Consider the following 23,361-nt stretch of genomic DNA (forward strand, 5'->3'; position numbering starts at 1 on the left):
GGCCAGGAAGGTCATAAGCTCAGTAAAGGTTTAAAAGAACAAGGATAATATATGGAGGAGTCATGAGACAGTGGACCGTGACAAACCTCGAGGTGAGAATAATAACATCAATGTGGGAATAATAATATGAGTAACTTTATGCAGAATAGACATGCGTGGACATCAAAGATAGGAAAAAAAAAGATAAAGTATTCAGGTCTAAATTATTAAAGAGCTTCGGATAGCTAACTTGCTGTATGCAAATAGCCAATTTGTATTTCCATAATCTCTCTATTCATTTATCAATTTATCTATAGCCCGATTTAATATATAACATTTTCCTAATAGAAAGTCGCATTGGGCTATAGAGATGCAGTCAAAAAACAGCACAGCAGACGGCACATAGATATTGGTGGATAGCCCTTCTGGCTTTTATTTGAAATGTCAAATTTACTCATTGTAGATTATGAGAAAAACGCATGTATTTACGTTACTTTTTAGCATATACAGGAAATAACATTAGGTGTAAACAAACAACAAATGAGGATGAGTAAGACATCCCTGATTGTAGTGCACGTACAGGTAGGTATAATTAAGGGGTGGAATGAAAGTTTAGTAAATAACTGTCATAGCCCTAGTGTTCTCCATCAAGAAACTAACAGGTACAAATCACTTTATTCATTAATGCGGGTAGAAATTCCACATAAGTAGAACTACAATTTTAGCCCTCAACTTAATCTCCAATGCTACATAGGTATAGCATTCATACAGACAACCCACAGAGCCTCACTACACAAAACACAACCCCTATTGGTATATAATAAAGTACACTAGCTAATATCCACAACAAATGTGAAGAAGAGCTACACTTGTTAAGACAGATAGTTTAAATAGTAGAAAAGATGACTGAAACAGTGCTGGTGAGCATATACAGATTTGGATCATTATCACCAGGTGTAGTCGACTGTATATGCTACTAAAGAATACAGCATGTAGGATTATTGTGTTACTTCCCTCAAAGGCCAACACCTTTCAAACAGTTTTCGTAGAGTTCACACAAGTGAATGCAGATATCACCTAAATATGTCACCTGAAGCAACGGGCACTTCAGTATGTAAGCAGAAATCAACATTCCCAAACGAGGCTGTGTTTAGAATTAGAATTAGCAGCTATAATCAGTACCTGATGTAAAAGCCATAGTCAATGCACAGTATAAAGGTTTTGTTTTTGTTTTGTCATAATTTGTTTACTGTATAGCAGTTTTAGTTTTCTGTATAAGACTTCATTAATGTATGATAACCTGATAAGCATAGAATTTTAATGATCTTTTAAAAAAAACTACACTTAAGGTGTTGAACTGCATTTCCCATGAACCTTCACTGCGATGTAAAGCTACTGTAGAATACGGTAAGGCTGTGGGTCTCTTGGGGTATGTATGCAGTCATGTAGATCACACATCTCCATCCTCAATTCGGGCTACCTGTCTCTCCAGTACGTCAATTCTATGACCCTGAGCTAACACCAGAGCACGAAGAGCCCGGATTTCTGTCAAAATGTCAGCAAGCTGGTCATCCTGTGGAAAGAGCCGGGAAGACAAAGACAGAGTTGCCTGTAAGCACCAAAACAATCTGAATTTCCTAAAACAAGATGCCCATATTCCCGCCCATATTCCTGTAACCTACGTTGGGTCCTTACCTCTTTTTTCCCTCTTTCCACTGCTCCTTCGGTTTCCCTCCCAACTTGCACCTGTTCCATCCCTTCATTTTCTGTTTCGATGGCAGCATTGCTTTGTCCGATACCGGAGGAGTTAGCCGAGTTGCTCTGAGGCTGCTGTTTGGGTCTACCGCGGAGTGTACTGCATTTGGATGGTGGAGCCACATAGCCTCCACTCATGGAGACCAAGACTGGAGGAGCATCCTGTCCTGCTATCCAGTCTTCAGCCAGAAGGGAGGGCTCTGATCCTGCCGTGTCAGGGTACAAGTCCCCCTGGAACAGGTCTGACTGGGGGCCAGTTACAGAACAGGTACATTCTGGTTGTGTAGTAGTTACATATATACATGCACTGTAAGTGAGATGGTAATTATATAATTTCTGGGAAATATGTCTAAGCATGTCACATCTATGCTAGCTGTCAATGTGACACAATACATATTTAAAAAATCCCTATGTAAGTAAATGTATATGGTCTATTCCTCCCCAGGACAAAGTATGAAACAGCTTTTATCCAAAAGCTGGAAACTGGGTTTACCTTTCTTGGCACAGTCATAGAAATAGGCTCCACCTTCCTCTCGTGGAGCTTATAGAACCTGGCAGGGAACCAAACAAATTAAAAATTATGAAGTCCTTTAAATAAGTAAAATGCCCACAACAGCAGGGCATTGACTTTATAATTACTGCGCTGTGTTCTTTGTTTTTCTGCCATTTTACTGAATTATATGTCCAGAGGAAATATTGACCTGGCTATCTCGCACTTGTTAACATCCACTCCTCTCTTGCTGAGGAAGCCTGCCCCTCTCTGAGGTTCCTTACTGCTATAGAGACTGAGGAAGTGGACGTAGGGTGACTCGTCAGTTACCTCAAAGTAGCGAATAGTGCAGTCCCCCTGTGAGACAAATTATCACGAATAAAGAAAATATAACTTTTAGAGACTGGAACTGTAACTCACAGAAATAAGAGGTGTAAGTAAATTAGAATTAGGACTTTATGTATCCTTCTAAACATGAATCATATAGGTCTTTTAAAATTATTTACTTACACATCGGCTATTGCAAGTTGTACACACGTTGTAACAATTGGCTCCCGTTAAGTCAGCAATTGGAATATTACAGCCTAGATTAAAAGTAATAGTGCAGGTCTGGGAAGTTTTACCTTTCCACAGAGGTAGACCATGTTAGTGTCCGGGTCATAAAAAGGAAGTAGAACTCCATTACTGGTGTCTATTTCCTGAACAGCCATTGGCTCGGAGAGATCTCTCTAATAATTAGTCACAAACACCAAACAGAGAACAAAATAAGAGCGATAATGTTCATTACTGGCATTTCAGTAAATGGACACGTAATATATGATATACTAATTCCTTATCTGAGATAAGCATGTCTAGCACATAGACTGAACCTCAAATTTATATCATTGCATCATGTACCATCTATGCTTCCTGATTTCCCATCAGATGATAGCATACATTTTGGCAATATTTAAAAGAGCATGTCTATCTCAGTAACAGAAAATAGCAAAGAGGTCTCAGCAGATAAACCTCACCAGCCCTGTTTCAAAGGGTGATGAAAACATTAGTGATGAGAATACCATGGATCTGCAACCAATGAAAAACTCACATGAAAGTGGGCCATTAAAAATCCTGAGATGAAAATAATATTTCCAGTGCACAGAGCCAATGTATCCGCGGTCACCATGGAGGTGACAAAAAAATTGAGTGTGGCAGGAAGAACATGATCAACAAGAAGATGAAAACCATTGACGAGATAAAGGGATATTTTCTGTTCATTGATGACTATTTGGAAATTCTTGAGCGTGATGTAGCTGTAGAGGGTACTGGTGATCTTAAACACCTTAAAATGAATCCAGGCTCTGATGGCAACATGGGTAGGACAGCAAAAGGCATCGACCATCTTTTTAATGGTATGGTCATGGTGGCAAACTGTCAACCACCATCACGGTTTTCACAAGAAATGAGGAGACCTCAGTCACTGGGGGCGACAGGGAGATTCCACACTCACTTTCAAAAGAGGGGAAAGTAGGTAAGGTTTGCACTAGCCCAAAACAGCCAACCGCAGTTTTGAATCACGCACGGCTGCCGATGGTCTCTGATCTTCTGAAATCCCCAGCAACTGCACCATCTTTTCCTGTACTATGCATACGTCCAGAAGCAGTACTTCTATCCAAATATATCCACAATATTTTTGACAGTTATTTGGTGATAGACAGTAAGACTACAGTGTCGGGTTTACAACGTTACATTGAATGTTAATGTCATTGTCAAATAAATGAAGAGAATGTTCTTCTGTGTGCTTTCACCTGGGAAACTGGAAGATCTGCCATGTCACCCAGCCTGTATCAACTGCTATTTTATTTGTTTTTTTCTTCCTAAATACCAAGATTTTAACTTTTTTCACTATAATGTTAATGTTATCTCCTCTTACTGTATCCCAGAGGGCTAGCTGCCTCTCACTCATGCGGCTAAAGCCAGTTGTCAGGATCTTTCCGTCAGCCAGGAAAACAGCCCTCATTGGCCTGGTACCCTCATGGGCCTTGTCCCTCATCTGGAGTGTGGGGAGGTGAGACAACAATTCACAACTCTCAGAAATCATTACACAACCATACAAAATTGATCGGACTGGCAGGAAATATGCACAAAACTGCTAGGGTTGAGTCAGTTGTAGTAATATAGGCAATTCATAAACTAGGTCATACTGAGATTTGGACTGGATAATTCCCAGGATCTGTAATTCCCACTGTAAATCTACACTGCTTTATCTACACCTGCAGTAGCCCTCTGGAGTCACTGATCAGGTCGGTGTGATCAAATCACATGACTGGGTCAAGGTGTCACAGCGTAAAACCACAGTCAAGCTGAACATTGCTGTCAACTTGCGTTGAAAGTACTGACATGAAATGTCAATCTAATTTTTTTTTTTTTTTATGTTGGCAGACTACGTATAAACTATATACAGTGAAATAGTCATATATAGTTTGATTTTATCTCTTTCACATTTACGTACATTTGCAAGCGGTGTTTTCATTTTCAGCCTTTAAAATGTTTCACTGAGTATGTTTGTGTTTTATAGTTAAAAAACCCCCCATAATTTTTCAAATAAAATTGAATGTGTTTTTGGGTCCACCATGTTGATAAAGTATGTCAAAGTGAAACAATAACCCATCTACATCAGGTTATGCAGGTGGTGATGTTCTCATATAAAGAAACCAAACATCGGCACAGTTAACATTATTTAAGGTGCTATATAAAGATGATTTAAAGCGGTTTATAAAGACAAACTCAGAAGTATTCAAAAAGGCCAAAATAGCCCAAGATTTCTAAGGGTTGAGGTGACCTTAAGGACAGTTCCACGTCGAGGGTCGATGACGCGGAGAGTTTTGTCCTTGCAGGTGGTGCACATCACACTGCCCTCTCTGCTCCAGCTCACACTGTAGATCAGGTCTGGATGGATGTCACTCAGCTGATACACCAACTCACCCGTTCCGACGTCCCACACACACAAGACATTATCACACCCTGGAAAATACACATGGCCACAAGAACCTGAATATGAAACTGAAATGCATAAAGAGTGATGAGCATTTAGATATGAAATATGTAAACAAGCCTCAAACATTCCCATTTTCTAAATGACCTGGCCCATGCAAAGCAGATCCAGTAGGGCCTTTTGTCCACCTAGCAAATGCGGCACTATCACCTGGATGGATGTAATGACTGTAGTGGGATTTGGGAAAGGGGCAGAATGCAAATATTTGCCACTAGCAAGCAAGTCCATTTAGAGACTTGAGGTAGGAGTCACTGGTTTCTGCCTTTGCATGAAGTGTGCGCCACCAGCTGGACACGTTCCACCCACAAATGAAATTACTCAGTCTATTCTCTACATTCTAAAGATGTACTGCACCATTATAACCACATTTTAACTAAACTATGTAAAGTTCATTATTTGAACAAACTAAATTTAGCATTTGAACAGTCCAAAGCTAGTATAATAAGAAAGGAATTAATCCAAGCATTTCATATGCATCTAGAGTAGGCTTTGTGACAACATCTTTTGTAAAAAAGCGCTACATAAATAATAAAAAAAAATTTTTTGAACACACACACACACACAAAATTGTTTTTGCACTTGGTCACAACATCCCTGTATATGTATTAATCATGTGTAAATACCTATATGTAATATGAATTCTCTAAGCCTAAACCTACATCTAGCCCTTACCTTCAGTAGCTATCTATTCCCTTTAAATTTTCAACTAAGGTTTACACATAGTACTCTGGTTTTTGTACAGAATTTGTATTCTGAAAATATACACACACTCATTACCTGCAGTCAGCAAGATGTTAAGGGCAGTTGGGTGCCAGGCCAGAATGCCCACTCTTTTACTGTGTCCCTCTAGAGTTACTGAGGCATCAGTTAGCGGTTCTGTGAGACCACCATCAGGAACCTGCCATATCTATCATCAGCAAAACACACAAAAATCTCAGACACCAAGAGTAAAACAAACAAATGCCTATAACAAATCACATAAGACATATTATTATTCAATATTCTCAGGTAAAATCAAGCTGCTTATCAAAGTGAGTATTAACCAGCTTAATTTCTTCATTAGCTAACTGGGGAGTCATGATAAAAATATTTAGTCCTGAGAACTGGGAGCAAAGTCCAGTTTGGCTAAACAGGCAGTCTCATATTTACCCAACATCTCTCTTGGTTAATTCCTTGAATAAAACAAAGAAAAAAAATTAAGAGAAAGTCCTCTTAATTGAATTACATTTTTAAAAATCAGTCTAAAACTAAGAATAATATAATGAAATAATCCTCCAGAGTGTTATGATGAAATGATCTCTATCCTATCTAAGAATCTATGGCCAATAACAGTTTATGCTGAATGAGGGCTCAGTGGTGGTATGTGATAGATGACACCATGTCGGTTCAACCTCACTAAATCATCTCTGATGCCTTTTAAAAATCACTAAATTTGGTGATTGCTTCTTAATTAGTTGCTTCCTAATAACAACTGCAGTCACATGCACAATGACATACACACTCACATACAGTGTCACATACACAATCACATGCACAGGTTGATGTTGCTTGTCCCTTCTACACGGCTTTTTTTCAGAACTGTGCATGAGATTAAATGTGCTCTTCTAGTCTAGGCAATTTAGTAAGTGAATTAAAACTTTCTAACCAACTAATTCATAGCACAACTAGAATTAGTGTACAATTAGTGGACTATATGATACTGTATTCTTATTACTAGTTTCAAGAAAGGTATTTTAAACCTGTGTGTAGCCACCCAAATGAAGCATTTATTTGCACTCATAATATTCTATTATTATTCTACATGGAATGACAAGAATGCATTTTAAGTTCTGCATGTATAGCTGTGGTGCACCATAATTGTTTATCTTCTGCTTTGCACCCTGTGATTTGGTTTACCCAGGTATTATCTCAAACCACTGTGGGGATTAACATAACATAATTACACTTTCCTTCAGCTCTTTGATGGCTGAAACTTCCTTCTGTGTTTTGAAATAAAATAACAACTACACTAACCTTTATGGTCCAGTCCTCTGAGGATGACCACTACACTAACCTTTATGGTACAGTCCTCTGAGGCGCTGGCAATGACATTGTCATCGTGTGGACACCACTGAACATCAAGCACAGGAGCAGCATGGCCGCACACAGTTGGAGTGGACTGATCCACCCTTCCACTCTACAACAAAGGAAGACAACGTCTCGTGCAAAAACAACATCCCCGATTTAAAGAAACAAAAGATTCTGCACTGTTTCTACAGAACTGTTGCACTGTCTAGTTTTAAGGTGTTGCGAAACTATTTATTTTTGCTCAACAAACAGTAAAACCTTCAAAACCACTAAACTGTGGTGTTTTCTGACCTTTGTGAGCGGTAATACAAGAAAGGCTCCACCCCCTCCTGCCTCAATAATAACAGCCATGAATTTTGGATTGACTGCACATAGTGGGCCCTCCCATGTTACTCGCGTCACTCTGACGTCATCTAGACAATGCTCCGCCTTCCACGCCTGGGCGAACACATGCCGAAATTTACTTTGCCTAACCACGCCCCTCCTGAAAGACATGCCTGAAGAAAAGACAACAAAGAAATTTAAACAAATTGTCCTTCAAGAGATTAACTTTACTAATAAAAAAAGAAAGCTAGCAGAAGACCATGAACATTATGTAAATGAAGTGCATGGGGATTCGTTCCCACCTACGTTTGTTCATTAGGCAAGTTTGCGTTTTTAGATAAACGCGCTCAACAAACCGACATCCATTACCCTTTCACCCAATTAAACCGTTATTCAGTTGACCGACTAAAGACTTTTTACAGTGTTTGTGACAAGTGGCAAACTTTGAGAAACCATCAAACGGCATCCTGACAGTGCCTGTAGAGATACCATTCACCGCAGTGTAGTGGTAATTCCAGTAAACCCAGCTAGCAAGGACATTAAGAAAGCCCAGGTGTTGAGGACTGGGCTGAGAAACACTGGTCTATAGATAACCGACCTTTATAAAGTCTGGTCGTGTAAATTGAACCAAGATGAGAGTAATTTCTAGTGTAAAGTATTTTAGAAGTCTAAATGCTCGCATGCTCTCATATGTGTATGTAATCCAGACGGGGAATATGGCAAAGTTAAATTTAACACAAGGTTGATTTTTTTATCACAAGTTATCATAGATAAAATACATATTAAACATGTTGATGGATAAACGACAGTAATCTAGAAAGCGGTTGTTTTTCAAATAACAAACTTTACAACAAATTATAGCGCTATCAAAATAATCGCTCATCTCCCGAAAAACACAGACCAGTGCATGCGCAGCGTCCCATAATGGACCAGGGCAATTTTATTAGAAATGCAAATCTATTTTATATTCAAGTATTATTACTCTATTGCCACGGCACAGGGGCTTATTGTCACTTGGGAACGAGCCAAACGAATGGGCCATTCACGATTCCTGCGTGTGCAGCCGTCGAAAGCGCAGGATTTCCTCCACACAATGACGGACGGGATCTCCTTGCGCAGCCTACAGACAGCACGTCAACTGTGGCAAATGTGTGTGTAAAATTTGATTGAAAAGCAACAATAAACGCACACATTACACTCCCATTGGCATATAATGACTCGAAAACAAAGGGTATCCTATATGATACCGTATCTTTACAAATGACTGTAATGTGAGCGTGCGTTACAAGAGACATTCTATTAGGTTACTATACCTCGGTTTAAGTTTTGGTTTGCAAGAAAAAAAAACAGGAACGATGCCACATAAATGATCCCACACAAATAGTGAATTTATCCTTTCACGACGCACACTCTTTTATCGACGGCATATAATTTGCATAGCCAAGCCAGGTGGAAGAATTCTGTATGACCTACTGGAGCTTCGACTAATCCTTTATGTCACTAAACATAATTAGACCAATTTTTATTTCCTCTACTAATATTTCAAAAATAGCTAAATGTTTGGGGATAAAAAATAGAGATAAAGTGTAAGATACCGCAAAAAGAATAGATACAGTCTGCGTAGAGGAATCCTGAGAAAATGCCTAGAATTTAAGTACCCTAGTATGAAGCATCAAACGATAGAAGACAGCACAAAACGACCACCTGGAAGATTTTTTTTACGCATTAAAAGTCCCAGTCGTAGTTAGACTCCACGTCGGCAACCACAAACGAATATTACTGAACACATATTAATGTAAAAAAAAAAGACATCCGGGCACCATCAATTTGTTATGCTTTAGTTCTGTATCTGCATATATAATTGCAGCCCGGCTGGTGAATTGGGCCTGAGAATTAATGTAGCATACTTCCTGTGATTAGTCACTTGTTGCGGTGTTCACATTTTGTCTCATGTTTACAGTAAATTGAAATAATTTGTATATGTCACGTATTTGTCAATCTAGCAATCGAAAACACTGATAGATTGGTACATATCGCACTATTTGAATGGCAGAATACCTATAGCACAAATGTCGTCTCCTAATCTTAATTCAGACAGAAATTCAAAATAAAAGCCGCTCCTCAAATGGTTTATGGGCTGGTGGATTGGGAATGTTTAAAAAAAAAAAAAAAATACAAAAAACCCCCACCAGAATTAATGTATTTCTAAAACTCTGTGTTGTCAGTGGCCTTAATGGGATAAGATATATTTATAAGATATAAGATAAGATATAAGATATATTCATATTTCCCGCAGTGTTAGCCACAGATGAACAGAGACAATAATAATCTGTCAAGGCTACAATTTACAAAGGCACAGCACATATTTACATTTTACATTAGCAGTTTGCAATTACAATCACCATTCCCAAAAATCCCAGCACTATCCAGCAGTACAGAGGCCATGCTCAAGTAGACATTAGACTCTCTCTCACACCCATACACACACTTGTAAATTGACAGATAAATCCTGTCCTCATACTGATATAATACTTTTAACACATGCACTGAATATAGTTTTTGAAGGAAGGTCCATAATTGATCAAATTAACTTATAGGTTAATTGTCACAGTAAAGGTAGACCTCAAATATAGCAATTAATCTTTTAGATTTCCCCTTAAAAGCTATATATACTCAAGGCACATACATTCTTAAGGCAATTATCATGTATAAACTGTAAACTGAGAGGAAGCTGAGAAAACATACAAAGTGTTATCTTATTACAGTCAATAATACTTCATGTCAACCTTTACTGTGGCTTTTATTATATGGAGTAAAGAGAAGACAGTTTATTTAGATTCAACATATACAAAAATTCTGTATTTTTAAGATAAAAAAATCAATGTAAACAAATAAACAAATAAAAATCAGTGGAAGGAAATATCTTTTGTCCAAAAGTAGACATGTGACTTGAATCCTAAGGTTTCTTTTCTTTAACTTTATGCACAGTACCATTGAAAGAGGAACAGGAGGATTCACTTCTCCATTGTGGTCACAGACTACCATGTCACAAATGATCACAGATTTTCCATCTTTTCTTGAATTGTGACTTATGATAATATTCCTCCACAAGATGTAAGCGCTGACATGATACCTGTGATTGAAAGCACCAGTCACTGTGTTCAGCCCGAGATAACGCAGGTGTCATGCTTAATACCTCTGAATCCAAAGAAACATAAACACTCACTGCCTGCTTCTTTAGACACCCACCCTGCACCTTACACTCACTGGCCACTTTGTTAGATACAGCTATCATACAGGTGCATTTTACAGGTGTAGTTATTGATTCTATCCCAAAAGTTGCCACGCAGAATATATCAGCCACCCCCTGTTCTGTTCAGCCCTGGATGCTTTTTCTCTACATGACAGGATATTGTTTGGAGGGTGGGCTTTTCTCAGCAAAACAGTGACACTGACATGTTAATGGTATGGTAGTAGGTGAGTATACATTTATGGTATACATTTACCAGACACAGGGGTGTGGGTGTAAACATTTCGGTGTCAGTGCTGGGTGGAGAGTGGTCTGCCACCCAAAACATATGTAGTGAACATTTTTTTAAAATAAATAAATATTTCTAACAAAGTGTGTAGTGAGTGTATGCTTACACATGGTTCTGGTTTAACACAAAGTGCTAAAATTAACTTGCTATATTCATGGAGGAACTACACTTTGTCCTGTGGGTGATCCTACCATGTGGACTACTCACAGAAGAGCACCCAGCTTTTCTCGCTCGGCGAGTCTCATGTCTCTCCATCAGTGTTTTCCAGTGTCCAAAACCTTTTGGCTGTCCAGTGACCACTCTTGGATCCAGGGATGCTACCTGGTGCAGCGGAGCTGAGGGTCCGTAGCTCCTACACTATCTGAGGTTGGTGGTGGATTATACTCGGGTGGGCGGTGGTCAGCCGTGTGCTCTCCGGCGCCAGGAGGATGCTGTTGGGTTTTGACTTGGGCCACAGTGTGCCGTTGGTGTGCTCAAAGTGACTGGACATCGCCTCTGATATCTGGGAACTTGCCGTCTCACTGCCCGCGTTATCCAGGCCATCCGCTTCCGTATGGCCACTGGGGACCCCTGAGTCCTCGTCAATTGGACTTATGTCCCCCTCCTCCTCGTCTGTAAGTGCTGGGTAGGTGGAGTTTAAGGGTGACTGAGGACACCTGCTGCCTGCTCTGCTACCCCCTCCCGAGTGCGGTCTGCCATCTGCTGGTAGGATCGCGCTACCATTGCGAGACCTGATACGTTCAACAGTCTGGTCCACTGGATAAGGAGAAGGCTGTAGAGCAGGGAGGAAGTGGCTGTCCTGAAAATAAATATGCAAAATGCATCATAAAAATGAGAGCTTTTGTAAAAATAACTAGAGAAACTGGAAATGGTATAATGAGCTGGGGAAACAACATACTCTATATACTCTAAAGCAGTAGAGAAACATCCAAAGGACTCTGTGTATTTGCAGTGCCCAGGAGCAGTCATAGCAAATGTCACATAGCATCACCCTTACCGGATGTATCAGTGATATGTGGCTGTTCCTCACATAAGACTCCACTTTCAGTCGATTGGCCTCTCGCTCGCTATCCCTCTCTCTGTCTACTGCTCGCTCCCTCCCTCGTCTGGACGTGTTGAAAATGGCTGGGCGACCCAGGGTATCCGTAGCGATTCCACCTAAAGTGGAACGACTGTCTCTAGACCGGGGTCGTTCCTGTGTGCCAGCATGTTCAAATGTGAAGGAGGGGGGATTTGCTTAAATAACCTTTGCCAACCAATATGAGAAATGGTATTTGAAAAAGAAATTAAAGCAGAACATTGAGAGCTCATCAAACCCACCAGTGAACTAAGACTGGTGCGTATAGTTCCTTCAACTCTTAGTGGCATGGTCTCAACTATCTGATAAGAAAGAGATGGACAGTAAAAACAGGAAGTTATGAAAAAAAATACACAACTGAATAATAAAGAACTGCTACTATATGTCTGTGTGTGTGTGTGTGTGTGTGTGTGTGTGTGTGTGTGTGTGTGTCTATATGTGTGTATGTGTGTTTTCATACCTGGTATTTATTATCTGTGCAAACTGAGCCTACTCTCCTTATTGAGGCCTGTCTGGATAGAGTGCATATTTCTTCCCTGAAAAAGGGAGAGAGGGGGAGAGAGATTCTTTATCTCATGTACAAATGCACGTCACTAATGATACTGGATAAAGTGTCTGATTTAGCAAAGCAAGCTATGAGAAACAGAAAATGGATGAGTTAGACATAGAGGTGTGGCAGGACCAAAATTGTCCCTGCAAAAAAACATTTACAATTTAAGATAGTGTGTACATACTAAAGCTTTGTAGTGTAACAGATAAAGAGCTTAGCGGATCTCCTTATCCAAGTTTCCTTACCTTTTCTCAATCAGCTCCATAGTCAGTTGTTTGTTCCTCTGTTTGTGATATCGGTTCACTGTCATGACTACAATCACTAGAACAAGTACCAGCACTCCAGCAGCTCCCCCAATGATGATGAGCAGGAGACTGTCCACGGATGTGGAACTCCCTTGTGACTCTGTTAAATCCACAGGCACATGCATCACACACACACACACACACACACACACACACACACACACACACACACACGTACATGAGCACGCATACACACACACACACACACACATGTACATGAGCACGCATACACACACACACACACACACACACACACACACACACACACGCACACACACACAGACACACACAGACACACACTCAAACACACGCACACACACACACACACAGACACACCCACTCAAACACACATACACCCACACAAATGCACAGACACCAGTCAGCTATCACATAGCCCTCTTCTGACTCATCTGAACAAATGAGTTTTCTGGAGAGATTATGCTTTGTGCATGTGCATAATATATGCACTAGGGGTCAGCAATGATAAGATCCTAAAATCCCTGGTCTGGCCAAACCAGAGGGCAGCAAAATGCAATCCAAAACATTATTTCATGTTACTACATGTTATATTGGAACTTGTTTATGTACAGTTCTGTAGGTATTTTAGCCAATATTTGTCTCCAGTTAAATTTTCTTGTGAATGGACAAAGCCTACATAATCAAAAGGGATAATTTAATCCCCCCCCACACACCTTCTATAGATATTTCCAAGTCAGCTTTCCCTGATCCCACTTCATTGGTGGCCACACATTGGTATGTTCCTTTGTCCGTCAATCGGAGTGGCCTGTTAAATAGCAGGATCTCGTTCTGCATGGTCACGCCCTCTGGTAGTCCTCCTTGCTTTCTGTGGGAGTGGAAAAAACATGGCTCTGTGCTTAACTGTAATTCACATAAACGTGAGGAAGAGACGTTACTCCCAGTTCAGAACTTATGACTGGCAATATGAAACCGTTGCCTAAACTTAACGTGTGGTGTCCTGTTGTTGACTTGCTGTAAATCCTAAGCAATGTATCTCTGTGCTCAGTTATACAGGAGCTTTAGGTCATGGATCTGAACAGCACTGTGGTCAGTTACTTTGTTATTAATCATAGGCTCCTATTAATTCATGAACAGTTAGTCAACAAAAATTGCACAAATTATTTTCAATCATATCAAGTTTGTATAGCCTCAGCAGTCACATCTCTCAAAACATACGGAGGTGCATTAGACATGTTTTAGATAAGACACCCAATCATTCTGCATAATGGCTGCGTGCAAAGTGCAGTATCCTGTCATGTTCACCTATCTGCCTGTCCTAATTCTTCACAGCTGTCCGTGGTCCGGATTAAATCAACCTTTGCTGACTGACACTCAAACCGATATAACTTGCTACAGCTACACACCGCCTTACCACTCATTCCCTACTCACCATCGACCGTTACCCAACTTTCTCATGACCCACTCCCTCCCTCGTGTGAAAATCTGCTCCTGACGGTTTCGCGCAAGCCGCAACACGATACCAGAACGCAGTTACTTCACTTGCTTTGCATTCACACCAAGCAGACATGGAACAGGTTCTCCCACTTAGGGCGCCTGCCAAAATGAGTACTGTGTGCGTGCGCGCACACGCGTGTGTGTGCGTGTGCCTGTAAAACAATGCTCAATATACAAGACTCAAACTACTTGAAGGTGTGTGCGTGCAACTCCTTCAAACACAAAATTAGGCACAACTAGTGAAATTACACTAATTCATGATTAAAGTGTTCCCTTTAAAACAAATCCCAACACGTGCATGGAGACTAATGGTTCATCTGGTAAACAGGTACATTGACGAGGGCGTGATAATGAACTTAGCTGATTGAATCACTGATGTACCACACCTTGAGACTGGATTACTGTGGCACGCAGGTAGATAGACAAACAGAAATACAAAAAGCAGCCTTACAAGTACAGAACCAAGCAGGTCTGTAGGTCTCTCTCAGTCTCTGACATTCACTGGCTGAATATCTGGACGCAGGTCAAACCTAGTCCGTGACTACTATCGATTTTTTAAATTTGGATTTTCCTTTAAAGGTTAAATGCAGTCTAGGTTAAACTGTTCTGTTTTATCACACTGGCTTCATTGTACAATTTACTATCTATATGATTTAGCAGTAATAGTTTTTAGTATCTATATGATATCTGTAATGGACAGATATCTATAATGAAATCTGGAAGCAAAATTACAATTACTAGTTTTTATTTTATATATGACTCTTAAACGTGTCACGTAACAAGGCTGTGGTTCAGATTCACCTAAACCACTGAATTATTAGGATGTACAGTTATGACTGTGATGTTGGCTTGATTTAACTCTCAAATAGTAAAATTTCATAGGGATAAAACCTTAAAGCAGTAAGAAAACACTGTGGATGATTTTGCTTGAGTAATTTAGCTATGTAGGCCAGTCGCCTGGTATGTCCATGATGGTGAAATGTCAGCTCCTTGTATTGGTCTTTTACAGTGGATAATTACTGCATGTTGTGCGGAAAAAGCTGTCATGTGAGAGTTTCTTTTTAAAGCATGGAGAATTCCAATAACTCCGAGTAGCTGAATTACAAGCAAACAAACAGAGAGTCGGGCAGGAAGGTGGCCAGAATGCTGACCAGGCTTACCTGGACCAGGTGAAATTGTGTGGTTTGGGGTTTCCTCCAGCATCACACTGGAGCGACATGCCCTGGAGTCCCACATACCAGTTCTTATCATAACCTGAAAGCACTGCATCTGGAGGGTCTAACACACACACACACACACAAACACACAGTGTGTCTTTCAATACTTAAAGCCTGCCCTTTTCATCTTAAGACCTTGTATTTGACTTTTTGATGAAAATGCTGCATGATGCTACTACCAACTTCACCATCCTGTGGTATAACAGATATAACAGTAAAAACTTAATACAAATAAAGATATGAGGCATTTCACCCTGGATTGCTAAAGTATTTCATTCAGCCTCTTCACACACACACCCTAAAAGTGCTTAGCTAACTTCTTAGAACTTAAAATGCTAAGACAATGAATCAGGCAGACACTGGGTAGTCATAGCACTGACACATGCATGAAATGAGTGCTATAGATCAGTCACCACAGATTACAGTAAACAGGCACAGGTAGGCAAAGGAAATGAGGGCATTTTCCCATTAGGTAAGTATGACATAAGCCACTCTCTGAGTTGCATATATTAAAATAAAAACAAAATTTTGAAAAAACATTTTGCCATGCTATTTAATAACAACATCCATGAAATGCTCAATCATGCTGGACTGACTGTGCCCAAATCTCAGCACATCCCAAATCTATATGTTAACCACAAAAATACAAAACAACAACAACAACAATAAAAACACCCCGACACAGAAAAACTCTGAACGTGTAGAACTCACAGTGGACCACGAGCTGGTTGCTGAGTCTCCGTGGGGTTGTCAGGGTCGGGTGCCACACCAGACAGTCCAGCTTGCGTCCGTTGAGGCTCCGCAGGGGGTGGAGGGAGAAGGTGATGGAGCTCACGCTGTTGTCCAGACTACGGTTCTGGCTGGTGCCCACCAGTTCGGTGTCCCACGAGAGGCCTGGCTGAGGCTTCGCAACGGAGCGGCACGTGGCCGCCGGTCGGAAAGTCTGTCCCTCCACTAGTGTAACAGGGTCCAGGGAGGAGATGGGGATGGCTGAGAGGAAAGGAAATATGGATGTATGAGACTTAGCACTGTAGTTTCATGTTATGTTATATTTAAAACTGGTGTCACTGTGTGGTAGGCACCCAACCGGAGGGACATGGCCAATGCCCCCTCGCCCAACACACACAAACACACACACACACACACACACACACACACACACACACACACACACACACACACACACACACACACACACACACACACACACACACACACACACACACACACACCCCATACCTTCCCCGTTCCCAATTCTCTGATTAGTGATCATCTGCACCTGTCCCTTGTTTGTATTTTGCTTCTACTTAGGGACACTTGTCCAGTGTTGCGCATTGTTTCCTTGCTGCAGCATTCAAGACAGATGCTCCGAGGGTTACCTCTGCTCTGCTGCATCCACGCTATGCTTCAAGTTTTTCTGGAAGCGCAATTCCTACCTGTTTACCAACTCATCGACTTCGCCTTTGTTTCACCTTTGCTGCTATGGAGGATAAAGACACTCCAAAACATGCACTTGCATCTTGCTCCCTCTCAGTGCCCATCACAACTAGTCACTCAGTGAGGTGAGGATATTAATACAGCATGCGATTTAGGTAAAACTGCTTGCGCTTATATTGGCCCCACTGACTCCAATAAAGATCTTGACCTCCTCCAACCATATAAATTAAGCCATGTTGTGAGACTTTGAAAACTGATAGAAATCTTCCATTGGACTTCAGCAGGTATCTGTAGATGTCGCTGTGAAATCACACCTGCACGGTGACACCTCTAATAAAAATTTATAAAATTTGTTATATCCAAAACATGTCACAGAGACCACAGATTATGCCATACCTGGCATACACTCTGAGATTTACAGGATCAAACTATTACATCAAGAGAATTTAAAACAATTAGATGATGTATTTTTACCCAGTGTAAAAACGTTTTATTTTAATCCAGTTGTATCTTCTTCAAGGTAAATCTAGACTAACTGCAAATCCACTTTGAACTTTCTGCCACATGGCATTGTCAAACATCTAAAGAAGGTTTGAAACCGAATGCTAAAAACTGAGCTCTGCTATCGCACAATTCCGATGCCCAACTGGCTGGTACCATAACATAGACATAGTGGGGAGATATATCTTGCCCCACCCCAGTCAGGTTTGAAACTTCTGGTACTCCAGTCCAACTACCTGTAACATACAGCCAACCGTGAACACGAAGCACAACTGAAATTCGCACCTGGAGCAAGATGCGTTTCAGCATTGTGCATTGGGTTTTCTGCAGTGCTGTCTGCCACATCGACACATGCTTACTCTGCACGATGAGAGATATGTGTGCTGCGAAGTTTCCAAAGGGGAAGGTGATAATGTTGCAGCTGTAGGTACCCTCATCTGCGAGCCCTGTGTTCATGATGATGAGAGCAGAGTTTTTCATGGGGTCGCTGTCCTCGAACCGCACGTGGCCTATATACAAAGGTGATTCTGACACACAGGAGAAATGCATGAGAGTTCTACTAGTGAAAGGTAGAACACCAGTTCCAGAACAGGAAAGGGGTAACAGGAAATGTTCTGCCTCCTACACTGCACATGACATAATTATTATTGATGTATAACAAGAGTAGTCAAACTCTCATCAAACTTTGAGTCACCAAATGTACTAAACAGCATGGCTAGTAAGGAAAACTTGCTTAAGAGGTTTAGGGAATAGAGCCAAAGGGGTTTTGTGAAAGGCTTTTAGTGAAAGAAATGTGTGTGTGACAGAACACAGCATAGATAAAAATGGATGCTAGATATTCATCCTACCTAGCTGTCCATCTATGTGATGAGCTGTTATAATCTGCTCTTTGCTTCCATCTTGCTTTTCCCGATACCAGATGACCTGAACTTTCACCTCCTCATTTGATACCTGATACCGACAGGGAAGACGGGTCTCTCCTTCTGCTGAAGAAAATACAGTTGGAGATGAAGGCTCCACAAACTTCCCACCGTTTACACAGGCCACTAGTAGAGGGGAAGAGAGAAAAGACAGAGGGGCAGTGTGTCAATTATGGCACTGGAATGGATGTCAAAATGACTCTTATTTCAGAAGCACCAGTTGGACTCCTCATGCCCTATTTATTTATTGATTAAGATAGACCATGTCAACTGTCCATTACAAATACAAGGCAAAATAAGTTTTATGCGTCTTTTACCTAGCAATTACTTCTAACAGCACAAAATTACCACTGCGAAAACAAAACCACCAGGCTGGGAAATGAATTGATCAAATTCATGGATTATAAGGTCCGGCTGGTCTTGCTAAACACCGACTAAACCCCCTCAATTAACCGGTGGGTTGAGTCAGGTGTGTTTTAGCAGGGAAATCACCAAACCCTGCTGTACTCGGATCAGCCAGACATGGAGCTAGACAGCCCTGTTTGAACTGAACAGCACACGATCACCTGTAGGAACAACAAACAAAAGTAGAACCGCATGTCAAATGTTTCAGATGGAGACAGGTGGGGCTAACAGGGCGGAAGAATCAAGCAACGCCTAAAAAGAAGGTACAACAAAACAGGAGGAGAGAGCAAGCGTGATGGAGCAAATGTAGGAGAGAATGATAGAAAAACAGGAGTCTAGAAGAGGCTTTGTGGATGAAAGGTAGATATGCTGCTCAACTTGTTGCTCAGTGTGTCAACAGTAATTATCTCAGGGTGGCAAGAGTGCAAGTACATCCACCCCTGCGTGCACACACACACACACACACACACACACCCACACACAGACACACACACACACACACACATACACACACACAGACAAACACACACACACACACACACACACACACACACAGACACACACACACAGACACACACACACAGACACACACACAGACACACACAGACACAGACACCCACCCACACACACACACACACACACACACAGAGACACACACACACACACAGACACACACACACACAGAGACACACACACACACACACACACACACACAGACACACAGACACAGACACACACACACACACTGACACACACACAGACACACACACACACACAGACACACACACACACAGACAGACACACAGACACACACACACACACACACACACACACACACACAAACACAAACACACACACAAAAAAGAAAAATCTATGAATCTGTACTGATTTGCATGCATTAATCAAATTATTATATGCATAGCATATATAAAAACATACATTTTCATCCCTGTATCTATCACTTTTATGCAGTTTCTTCCAGAGTATGCACACTTACAGCATTTACAAGAGTTCCATGAGTATTTCATTAAAACATATTGTCTTTGCCAACACTACCTACAACCGAAATGCAGTTTTGCCATAGTGGGTAATCAAAGAGACACACCAGAGAGACACACGTCAGACTAAACTCAAAGCTTGAAAAGAAAATATTGCTTAACATATTCTTCATTCTCATATTACAAACATTACATCTCAAGTGACATACAGTACATAGGCTTCACTGTGATAAGTGTACAAGATGTGTAGATTGAACACTACATTAAAATCTAGTAAACAGGATTTTATATTGAACAATGGTAATTTACTGTACAGCAAATCCAAACTAACTTTATCAATGGGTCAATTTATATTATCTAGTTTGTGTTTTGTAACACTGTAATGACAAACATATATACTTAAAAATGTAAAAATAAATCTCAGGTGACATATGAAATAATGCAGGGAGTCAGTAACTATATTATAGTTTCACTTGATTTGCTCTATGAGCCTATGAACAGTCGGATATCTTCTGCATAAGTGAAGTAATGAAAGTATAAGTAGTTAAAGAACTCAAAAGACTGAAAAAAGACTTTGTTTTTCAGCTTGAACTAAAAAGAACCTTATAAATACCACTGAAAATGTTTTGTAGCCTAAGACTTACATTACACTTATAGTACATAAGACTGTATGTCCAGAGCTGAGCTGGGAAAATATCACAAAGGCCTATGTGTAAGATATGCAATTAAGATTACAGACACCCAGATAAAAGGACTGTTAAATATACAAAGTTTTAGCATAAAAAGAATCTGTTTTTTACATGTGTATACATACGCATACTTTGTCCAGATACACACACTTACTGTATTATTTTTTTCAAATAAAAGCTACATTAAAAAACAAACAAACAAGCAAACACACACACACACACACACACACACACACACACACACACACACACACACACACACACACACACACACACACACACACACACACACACTTTCCCGTAATTGTGGGGATATTCCTCCCCAAATGGTGTTAAAGAAAAAAATACACACACACACCCTACAGTACTCCCAGATAAACACTCATATTTTCCCAAACAAATACTTCTGTGCGTGTGTTAGGGAGGGATATTCTACACATACAGGAGGCAAAGGAGGTGAATTTATCATAACCAGTTCTTCCTGAAATATCGGACAACTGTGAACGTGTTGTTGATGCTGCCAGTAACCAAGCCAAAAAACTTGAGCAACAAGCAAGAAATTCTTCAGAAAAATACACAGAAAATATACAAAAGTAATGCAAGAATTACTCACATAAATTGTAGATTATTAAAATCCTTGACCATTTTAACATTGACATCATTGTCCACGCGTGAATGCTGGGATTTTGATCCAAATATGAAGTTTAAAAGTGTGTTCAGATCAAGAACGTAACATAATCAGAAAAGGTGCTGTAGACCTGGTCGAAGCAGATCGTCCGAAATAAAAGAATCCCAATCTCTTGTTAGCTTCGTGTTGTTAAAATTTCCAGGCGTGTTTAGTAATGACCAAAAAGCAACAATAATAAAAATAAAAAAAACATGTCACCAAATTCCAGCCAAAGACTCTTATTTACCGCTATCCACAATGAACATTTGTTCTATGCAAATATTTTCAGTCTTTTGCGTGAGGTTAATTTGTTCCGCTTTTTTTTCTCGACAAAGGCGTGTTGATTATACCAGCATCACGGATACATTATATATATTAAATATTCTATCTATATATTGCGTTTTTCTCGCAGACACCTGTTAACGCGATTCAACTCCTTTACGCCACCGCGCGCACTCACGCGCACTGAGCGAGTCATCTTTCCAGTTCCCAGGAACTCAAGAGGAGTGTTTTAAGAAAGAGAGGGGAGTGATATTTAGATATCCTTTCGCTTGCTTTGATTTAATTATAAGTTGTGATTTATGTTTTACCCGTTACTACAGGCAATGGTTTAAATGTACTTCCTTTTTATAATTCCCTTTTTTGTGTACTTCTCTTTTATAACATTGTTTGGTTGTTTGTTTTCCTTACTGCTGATCTGTTTCGAAGCAAACATAATCCTCCCTTTGAAGATACCCAATTTCAGACAGTAACATTACATAAGAACGGATAATCAAACAGCAGAATTTCAATCTTCGTGCACACTACGCCGGCGTTGCCAACGCAAATGGAAAAGAATTATTTCTGCTTATGCGTTATTACTTTATTTTTCTGGAGAGGAAGTGTGTGCGCATCTGGTGACACGATTAGCCCGTAGCCGAACAGACACTCTAACCTGCAAACTTGTTCTCCATTAAAAGCAGTTAGAGCCTCGGGCAATGCCACAACATAAAGCAGATTATCTTTCCAAAGAGAAGCAATACCGAATGGCACCTCGACCTCTAAAACGGGAGTTTTTACATATCAGTACCGTGATTCCCGCAAATGTTTGATTCCTTGGGGTTTTATTTAAATATACTTCCAATTACCCTTAATGAGTTGCCCACCTCTGCGTGATGCGATAGTGCCACCAGGTGTCCAGGTTGGATAACCGTTCCATACGCAGACAGTCTACCGAGACCATACTACATACTAGTAATACTACTAGTACAAACTAATAGTTTCATACTACATACCACAACCGAGACATACAGACTAGAGTAGCTGTCATTAAAAAGTACACATGTACAACGTACAGCGCATGTTGTCTGTGTTCCGTTATATATATATATATATATATATATATATATATATATATATATATATATGATAGGTGTCAATGTCTAGTCGCTGTGGTCATTCGTTGCTGAATACTTTTAGAGCGTGTTAAAATGTTAAAGGAATATTTTGCTGGCATTTCAACTTCAGTTTTTACATTCGATGCCCATATATTTGCTTCGTTAGTGTTGCACTTTAGCTACGAGGCAATGCACACCTGAGGTCCTATAACCAACAAGCAGCACTGCGCAAATTACATGCAGAGATCGTCACAGTTCCATAAATCCACATCAAGTTAAATAATATCACTTACTTTTTGACACCACATACTTGTGTGATGCTACACGGCGAGTATAAGCTCACTATACTTATGAGATGTGTTAGTCATGCAATGCAAAATCAAATAAAATTAAGACATGTCTTACCTGGTTGATTACTTTTGGGGTAATGACACAAGCGTGGATTTTTTCCCCCCACCAAACTATTCATTTAATGAGCCTATGAGCTATCCCTAGAGGGCAGCAAAACCAAAGTTAGTTCATCTTTGAAACTGAAGCACACTACTGTTTTCTTGAAT

At 40.3% G+C, this 23,361-nt stretch overlaps 2 protein-coding genes across 3 annotated transcripts; both read right to left on the reverse strand.

Annotated features, from left to right (window-relative positions):
- Positions 1-382: 382 nt before the first annotated feature.
- On the reverse strand, positions 383-9,418 carry coro1b (coronin, actin binding protein, 1B). Of its 2 annotated transcripts, XM_027017261.2 has the most exons (12): positions 8,963-9,418; positions 7,617-7,822; positions 7,272-7,434; positions 6,408-6,430; positions 6,036-6,165; positions 5,046-5,227; positions 4,137-4,256; positions 2,848-2,952; positions 2,436-2,581; positions 2,228-2,285; positions 1,675-1,980; positions 383-1,552 (listed from the first exon to the last, which is right to left on the reverse strand). In XM_027017261.2, exons 2-12 carry the CDS (start codon positions 7,818-7,820, stop codon positions 1,430-1,432), a joined length of 1,560 nt encoding a protein of 519 aa, XP_026873062.2. In that variant the 5' UTR covers positions 7,821-7,822; positions 8,963-9,418; the 3' UTR covers positions 383-1,429. The 2 variants fall into 2 exon arrangements, with proteins under 2 accessions (XP_026873062.2, XP_026873063.2); XM_027017262.2 differs by lacking the exon at positions 6,408-6,430 and having other exon boundaries at positions 7,312-7,434.
- A 1,823-nt stretch (positions 9,419-11,241) lies between these two features.
- nectin4a (nectin cell adhesion molecule 4a) lies at positions 11,242-23,284 on the reverse strand. The gene is made up of 11 exons (XM_027017263.2): positions 23,210-23,284; positions 18,598-18,795; positions 18,109-18,276; positions 16,523-16,801; positions 15,755-15,872; positions 13,814-13,965; positions 13,062-13,221; positions 12,727-12,802; positions 12,509-12,568; positions 12,186-12,383; positions 11,242-11,987 (listed from the first exon to the last, which is right to left on the reverse strand). Exons 1-11 carry the CDS (start codon positions 23,271-23,273, stop codon positions 11,541-11,543), a joined length of 1,920 nt encoding a protein of 639 aa, XP_026873064.2. The 5' UTR covers positions 23,274-23,284; the 3' UTR covers positions 11,242-11,540.
- Positions 23,285-23,361: the final 77 nt, after the last annotated feature.

This window comes from Electrophorus electricus, chromosome 19 (genome assembly GCF_013358815.1).
Source record: "Electrophorus electricus isolate fEleEle1 chromosome 19, fEleEle1.pri, whole genome shotgun sequence".
Taxonomy (NCBI): Eukaryota; Metazoa; Chordata; class Actinopteri; order Gymnotiformes; family Gymnotidae; genus Electrophorus; species Electrophorus electricus.